An 8,715-nucleotide genomic window follows, 5' to 3' on the forward strand; every position below is an offset into this window, starting at 1 on the left:
TTGTTTCCCTAATTTCTTTCTCATCCTGTTTATACTTTGTGTAGAGAAAGGTCACTGATTTGATTGAGTTAATTTTATATTCACCTACTGCACTGAAGCTGTTTATTGGATTTAGTAGTTCTCTGGTCACTTATATATACTATATCACCTGCAAGTTGTGATATTTTGACTTCTTCCTTTCCAATTTGTATCCTCTTGATGTCCTTTTTGTTTTCTAATTGATCTGGCTAGGACTTCAAGTACTATATTGAATAGGTAGGGAGAAAGTGGGCAGCCTTGTCTAGTCCCTGATTTTAGTGGGATTCCTTCGAGTTTCTCTCCCTTTAGTTTGATGCTGACTACTGGTTTGCTGTATATTGCTTTTATTATGTTTAGGTATGAGCCTTGAATTCCTGATCTTTACATCCCTGACTTTTCTCATGAAGGAGTCTAAAAAGTCTTTAATTTCTTTCTTTCTTTCTTCCTTGACCAATGTATCATTGAGTAGAGTGTTGTTCAGTTTCCACGTGAATGTAGGCTTTCTATTATTTACGCTGTTATTGAAGATCAGCCTTAGTCCATGGTGATCTGATAGGATGAATGGGATACTTTCAATATTTTTGTATCTGTTAATGCATGTTTTATGACCAATTATATGGTCAGTTTTGGAGAAGGTACCATGAGGTTCTGAGAAGGTATACCTTTTTGTTTTATGATAAAATGTTCTGTAGATATCAAATCCATTTGTTTCATAACTTCTGTTAGTTTCAAATGTGTCTCTATTTTGTTTCTGTTTCCAGCATCTGTCCATTGATGAGAGTGGTGTGTTGAAGTCTCCCACTATTATTGTGTGAGATGCAATGTGTGCTTTGAGCTTTACTAAAGTTTCTTTAATGAATATGGATGCCCTTGCATTTGGAGCATAGATATTCAGAATTGAGAGTTCATCTTGGAAGATTTAACCTTTGATGAGTTTGAAGTGCCTCTCCTTGTATTTTTTTGATAATTTTGGGTTGGAAGTCGATTTTATTCGATATTAGAATGGCTACTCCAGCTTGTTTCTTTGGACCATTTGCTTGGANAATTGTTTTCCNGCCTTTCACTCTGAGGTAGTGTCTGTCTTTTTCCCTGAGGTGGGTTTCCTGTTATCAGCAAAATGTTGGGTCCTGTTTATTTAGCCAGTCAGTTATTCTGTGTCTTTTTATTGGGGAATTGAGTCCATTTATATTAAGAGATATTAAGGAAAAGTAATTGTTGCTTCCTGTTATTTTTTTTTTGTTGTTGTTAGTGTTGCTATTCTGTTCTTGCAGCTGTCTTCTTTTAGTTTGTTGAAGGATTACTTTCTTGCTTTTTCTAGGGCATAATTTCTGTCCTTGTGTTGGTGTTTTTCCATTATTATCCTTTGAAGGGCTGGATTCATGGAAAGATACTGTATGAATTTGGTTTTTTCATGGAATACTTTGGTTTCTCCTCTATGGTAATTGAGAGTTTTGCTGGGTATAGTAGCCTAGGCTAGCATTTGTGTTCTCTTAGGGTCTGTATAACATTTGTCCAGGATCTTCTGGCTTTCATACTGTCTGGTGAGAAGTCTGGTGTAATTCTAATAGGTCTGCCTTTATATGTTACTTGACCTTGTTCCCTTACTGCTTTTAATAGTCTATCTTTATTTAGTGCATTTGTTGTTCTGATTATTATGTGTCAGGAGGAATTTCTTTTCTGGTCCAATCTATTTAGAGTTCCATAGGCTTCTTGTATGTTCATGGGCATCTCTTTCTTTAGGTTAGGGAAATTTTCTTCTATAATTTTGTTGATGATATTTACTGGCAATTTAAGTTGAAAAATCTTCATTCTCATCTATACCTATTATCCTTAGGTTTGGTCTTCTCATTGTGTCCTGGATTTCCTGGATGTTTTGAGTTAGGATCTTTTTGCATTTTGAATTTTCTTTGATTGTTGTGTCCATAATTTTTATGGAATCTTCTGCACCTTTGATTCTCTCTTCTGTCTCTTATATTCTGTAGCAGCAGACACTCTTTACTGGTGAGCCATCTCTCCCGTCTAGTTCAATTTTTTCATTAGTGAAGATTTTCAGTAAAAATACATTTAAAGTCTAGGGAGATGGCCTGGTAAAGTGCGTCCAGTGAAAGCATAAGGACCTGTGTTTTTCTCCTTGTACCCATGCTGTGCCAGAAAGTGGAAGCAGTTGTGCACTTGTGTTTGCTGTCCCAGCCCTGTGGAAGCAGAGGCAGAAGGATCCCTAGGGCCTGTTGACTAGGTAGTGTGGCTAAACTGATGAACTCCCGATTCAATGACAGACCTTGCCTCCAAAAATAAGGGGGAAAATAATTGAGAAAGATACCATACATTGACTTCTGCCTCTACACACACTTGTCCATCCATTTGCATACATGTACACATACACATTCACACACTCAACACACACACACACACACACACACACTCAAATAGCCAACTTTTGACGATTCATTTCCTCTTTAGGATTTATTTGACTGACCAGCAAATCAATATCTTTAATGATACATTTATCATAAACTAAAAAAGTTTTTACAATTTTAGACAAGTAAATCTTTTTAAAATAATGTAAGAAAATATCCATTCTTTTAAAATTTCAGGGATTTTAGAAATAGAAAAATTTTTTGAAAAGTTATCCTAGCAAATTTTATTGTGAAACTTCAGTGCCAATGGCTATAAGATGCAGAATTAAAAACTATGAATCATGGGTAGTTGCAGTCCGAATTGCTGCTATACCATGGAGTACTGAGTTTTTTCATCATGAGATTCCTTAGGGACTGTGCTCCATGAAATGTAATTAATTTCTTTCTAGCTGAAGTTTGCACCAAACTGTTTTTAAACATTAATTCAGTTGTTCACAATTTATGAGAGATTCAAATTGCCTCAAAGTAAATAATACTGTGTTTAGGATTGTGATGTTTGTAATTGCACCTCTTCATAGATGTCATTTAAGTCTCAGTTTGCTCAGAGCTATATTTCACAAGTAGGATTTTTACTTGTTTCTTCATTTTAAATTTTTGAGAATTTTTTCATGTATGTAATGTGTTTTGAACAAATCTATCCTCATTCTCTTCCCTCCCATTCCCTATCCCCCACTTCCCCTAAAATCATACAATAGATATGGGCCTGTTTGTTTAGGTAATCATAGTTGCTGAGAGGTGAAGTAACAGCCATATCCTGTCCCCAAATCAGCATTTCCCAGCTCTCCTCCCTGGGTTCCAACTGCTTTGATACCTATGGTATTCACTGAGTCTTGAATGGTGTGGTTGGAGAGGGGGGTTGTGAGATACCATGGATAGCTAAGCACTCAAAATTACTAATACTCCCTACTTTGACCAGTTATCACTCTGCACTAACCAGGACCCACTGCAAAAAGAAGTTTCTCTGGCCAGTGCTTATAACAACAGAAATCTATAAGCATAAATATCTGAAAGGCAGTTTGACAATGCAACTAGATAGCAAGATAGTAAAAGTAGGTTTCCCTTAGGGCCTGTGGCCTTCGTGGTTAAGAACTTTTAGTAGGTTTTCAATGCCAGGCATGAAGTTATCTTCGTGGAAGGGGACCTCATATCTAATCAGAAAGCAGTTAGTTGAATCTATAACCATCATGCCCCTTTTCACCAGTGGGTACACTTAGCATGCAGGTTGATATTGTAGCATACAGTGTCCAGTGCTGGGCGAGGCCTTGGTGTCTTCTCCCCCAGCATCCTTCATAGTACCTTATGCATGTGTGCTAGCCATTGGGGGGTTTCCTAGTCAGCTGAGATGGGTTTATTGATATCCCGAATCTTACTATCTTGCTATGGTATTGTGAGATTGCTGGGCATTCAGAAAGTATTTAGCTCAATGCATCATAACCACATCTTTGTTCCAAGTAAATACTGTACCATGCACTTGATATGTATTCTCTTGAATTGTACAAACAATTATGTAAGAACATAATTAAGGTGGAAGAAGCTGAAATATTAATAACTGAAGGTTTCTGAGCATACAAAGAATTCTGGCTTTAGAAGTTCTGTTCTTATACTGACGTTGCCACTTTATCTGTGCGGTTTTAATTTTAATTTTAATTTTTTGTTTTTACTACAAGGTCTCTCCATATAGAGCAGGCTGGCCTTGAATTTACAAAGACCTTCCTGCCTCTGCCTCCCAAATTCTAGAATTAAAAGTGTGTGCTGCTGTGCCTGGATTCTGGTTGTTTTTACCTTGCTTTTAACCCTTAACACAGGGTTTTGTTTTTTTTTTTAATTTTTATTCTACATAGTTTCACATTAACAGTTTATCTTTCCCTTAGAAAGTCAGTCTTGAAAATCAAAGTCTCAATGTGTTTTGTTTTTCACAGCCCCAACATAGTATCACATGTCCATAAATACTCAGTAAATGTTTGAATACACAGTAGTGCCTCTAACTTCATTTCACCATTTTAACCTTTTTTCAACAATATTTTCTCAGCTCCTTTCAACGGCCGCGTGGCTCTTTCCATTTGGATGATGGCGAATGCTGGTCCAACAGAGCAGCCTCTTGTAAAGGGAAATCCCACCGACCCGTCTTTGAGAACAGCATGGACAAGATGTACAGGAACTTATACAAAAAAGCCTGTAGTTCTGTTTCTCATACACAGGAAAGCTTCTGAGACCATCTACCATAAACTGTATAAGCGTCCATGTCAACCTCTCAATGAAAGCGTTTGATGTGATCTGTATTTGTACGCCTTTCTTTAAAACAGATGTTCACTGAGTAACAGACTTGAACCCAGATATTTCTTCAAGTGGTAAATTATCACATCCAGCCTTTTTTACAGAAGAATGTGCTGTTTCCAATGTCAAAACTCTATAATATAGTCACAACTTCCAATTTGTGACAAGGTTATCCTGCCACATGTGCTCCTGTCACCATCGACAAACTGAAGAATAGGTTCTTTCTAGAATATTATTTCAATTTTATTCCCTTTTAACTTTCCACATGCTTGGCTGGTTATCTTATTTGGGTAATATTTAATTAATATTAGCTTCCTGTTCTCAGTAATGAGCAAAAATATGTTCTCTGCAGAAACAAATTTTAATAATTTAAGCCTGTTCTAATATTATCTACTTTTTGCCCTTAGAAGAGGCTATTGTATTTCTTAGGTCCTAAAAACTGGCTTTCTTTGTAAAGCTCACACATGCACTCACTCCTTATCTAGAAGACCAGCTGAATTATCTGAATGACTAACGGATAGATTCATTCACTAGGAGAGACCATGAATGACCCCAAATGTAGCTAATATTTTAGTGTTGGATTATTTGCAATATTTTCTTCTAGGGAAATACATTTTGATGCAAACAGAATAATGAAGCAGCCTGTGTTAGTAAGCATGTAGAAACTAAAAATAAATAATTGAAAATAAAAGAATTATATTGTAATTTTACCTCTGGTATTTTCATAGGTATCACAATGACCCAGGAAACTAACATCCACACTTTAAAGGGAATGTGGTGGGATGAAAATAACTCAGCAGGTGTCTTTTAGTAAACACCCATAAACCTAGTCATGGACTGATAAAATGTGTGGCTTGTCCCCTTACCCACTCCCATGAAGCTAGTTGCACTTTGAAAGTGCAAAGAAAGCAATGAGCATTGAAAAAGAGTGAAGGGAGGTAATGTGGAAATCAGAGAAGTGGGACTCTGCTGCAAGCTCGAGGAGCTGACAAGGCAGTGCTTTGTCCTTGACTCTACCACTTGTTAATTCAACTTTTTTGAGTTAAAAAGAAAAGAAAAACTTGGACTCACACTCTGTTTAAATCTGAGATTAAAGTATGACATACCTTTATGTTATGTCAAAATAGAACTCTTAAACATGTCAAGGCATCTCAATTTGGCAATCTGTACTATATCAAAAAGAACATCGTGTGTAGGCACAAGCATCTAGGCTTCCATCTGACCTCTGCCATTTCCTAGCTGAGTCACTTGGATTCTGTTCTTACTTTCCCTAGCTGCTGTAGGAAGAATGGAATAGCCCCCAAGCCATGTCCTGTGGGTGAGAACTAAAATTCTATGAAATGGGTATAAGAGCATAGATCTAATTATTTTATTGCTCATGTCTGCTTGCTACACACACACACACACACACACACACACACACGCACGCACGCACGCACGCACATGCACACGCACACTCAGCCATTGGGTGTAGAGGGTGCTGCAGATGTGGGAACAGAGCTTGTAAACTCACCCACATTTAGAGGAGCCTTATATGTTAGAAGCTTTAGTGCCCAGGATGTCCTCTAGCAGAGATTCAGATGCTCAATTGATGTTCCTTAATCATTTAGTGACTTATTCAGCATTCTCAGATGTGTTTGGACATAGGCTAATAAAATGTTGCAGTGTGTGAGCACTGAGTTCTCTGACATAGGCCATATTATGATTTGCATACTGTGTTTCTAAAGGTTAGCATGAGTAATGATCTTTTTAAAGTTCATGTTGGGAAACTGGAGAGATCAGTTGGTAGAGTGCTTGCCATGTGAGCAGGAGGACAGAGTTCAGATCGCAGGCATGTATGGAAAAGCTGGGTGTGGCAGTGTTCCTCTGTAATCCCAGTGCTGGGGAGGGAACACCCCTCAAGCCTACTGGCCAGATAATGCACCTCAGTCAGTGAGCTATAGGTTCAGTGAAACACTGTAGCTCAAAAGATAAGTTGGATAGTTGCCATGGACTGGACTCAGTCGGTCCCTCAACCCATGGGAGAATCAGGGTTCCAGTACTCAGGTGGGCAAGGAGTAGGCGACAAGTGACAAACAGATGTGAACACAAGGGAGTGTTGATCTGAATGTAATTTCTCAAAGTGAGCATCAGACTTATAATACAGAAGAAAAACAAGGAAGGTAGGCAATATATCAGCCAAGGTACATCGAGATGCATAATGGCTCTTTACACAAAACAGAGAAAATGCTTACAGGAACCAGGCAGTGTTTATAACTGAGATAAGATCAGCTGTATCTAAAATCAGCTATTCACAGGAGCCAGGTGAAAGGGCTAATACACCCAGGTGCAATACTAGTCTATTGTATAACCTACCACCAGGGGTCCCTTAGTAAATACCTAATTATGCTATTCCTCTGGGCCTAGTGAAAAACATGCACCAGGGAAATTCTGTTCTACTAACCCTTTCATGAATAATACAATGCTTTAGTTCCTCCTCACACCACAACCTACCTTCCTTCTACTATTACATAATGTAGGCTGCCATTCATGTCTGTAATGAGAATTCTAAGTTACGTTGCTGAACTAGCCCTGAGATTTCTAGCTCCTATCTGATTTCTAACTATCAACACTGGAGGCATTTCGTCTGAATGAGTAGCATTACCTAGTAATATAACAGCATCACAAGGACAAATCTGGAGCATTCATGCTATGGGATGCCAAGGCTCCAGGAGAAACGTTTCTGTGAAACTTTTTGCCTCAGGACTGTCCAAGCTTTTGGGCTTGCCACGCAGTCTTCACTGGAGTGGATGTGGTAGATAGTAACTACAGAAGATAATGAATGTAGTTCATTATCTACTGACCTCTGGCCTTGACATACATGAACACACACACAAACATGCACATATACAATCCATAATCAGAGAGGAAATTGATGTGTTTTACTTTAATGGGAAAAAAAAAAGCTAAAATTTAATCCATTTAAAATTACTCTTTGGCCAAGCATGGTGACATACACCTATAATCCCAATACTTAGTAGACAGAGGCAGGGGGATGGCTATAAGTTCAAGAACAGTCTGCTCTATATTGTGAGTGTCAGGCCTACAGGGCTACACAGTGATACTTTGTCTTAAAAGGGGGAAAAATGGTTTGATGAAAAGGAAAAAAAAATCATTTAAAAATTTTTCTGTTTTAAAGGAAAAAAACAAACAAATAAATAAATAAGCCCTTGATGCCCTTGTGATGACTATTAGGAGAACACGTAAAGGTAACGCTCTGAAGGGAGCTTCTGAAATGAGTATTCTGGAAGGTGTTTGCTGTGGGGTGAAACTGGCATCTCTATGAAAGATGAGAAAAAATTCCTAGATATGTAGCATCTTCGATGATTGTCTGTCTGTCCCTGTTCCTTGGGGTAAGGATTGTTCATTATTCCATGACTATGGGTTCTTAAGCTGTATCATATTTATAGAGAAATTCCTTAGGGACTGAGTATTTTATTGTTTATAGAACTTTACTGTATTTTATAAAAATCTAAAATCATTAGGCTTAGAAAAATAGACCTTTTTAGGTGATAAAATCTTTTCTTAATTGTTATATTTATTTACATTCTAAATGTTGCCCCCCCTTCCCAGTCCTTTCTCTTTAATGTATTTTTCCCCATTTAAATTTAAAAGGGTAAGGGGCAGAGATAAGAGGATCACTGAGTTTGAGGCCAGTCTGGGCAACAGAGTGAGACCCTGTGTCAAAACAAAAACAAAAACAAACAAACAAACAAACAAAAAAACAACAAAATCCCAGGAAATTTAGGAAAGAAAATGTTAAAAATTCAATGAAGAAATAAAATTCCTGGTTCTTCTAGTTATAATTTCAAGTTATATATTCTTACTTAAGTTTGATTTTTCAGACATATATGGTGATAAAGGGATTAATTTAAAATATCTTCAGCTCTCTGTAATTGGTTAATGGGTTAGTGTGAATGATCAGGAAGTCCCTGGTAGAAGAGTTGTACTCTGACTTCAGAGATTA

At 37.5% G+C, this 8,715-nt stretch overlaps 1 protein-coding gene across 4 annotated transcripts in view; it reads left to right on the forward strand.

Annotated features, from left to right (window-relative positions):
• Nucleotides 1-5,419, forward strand: part of Spata6 (spermatogenesis associated 6) — a 104,365-nt gene extending 98,946 nt beyond the window's left edge. For 3 of the 4 annotated variants that reach the window (XM_021159685.1, XM_021159687.2, XM_029476514.1), the window contains one exon: nt 4,465-5,419. In XM_021159685.1, the coding sequence (XP_021015344.1) occupies nt 4,465-4,645 (181 nt within the window). In that variant the 3' untranslated portion in view covers nt 4,646-5,419. The remainder of the gene's footprint in view (nt 1-4,464) is intronic. The other variant, XM_021159686.1, reaches the window with a different exon arrangement.
• Nucleotides 5,420-8,715: the final 3,296 nt, after the last annotated feature.

The sequence above is a fragment of the Mus caroli genome, chromosome 4, assembly GCF_900094665.2.
Source record: "Mus caroli chromosome 4, CAROLI_EIJ_v1.1, whole genome shotgun sequence".
NCBI classification, from domain to species: domain Eukaryota; kingdom Metazoa; phylum Chordata; class Mammalia; order Rodentia; family Muridae; genus Mus; species Mus caroli.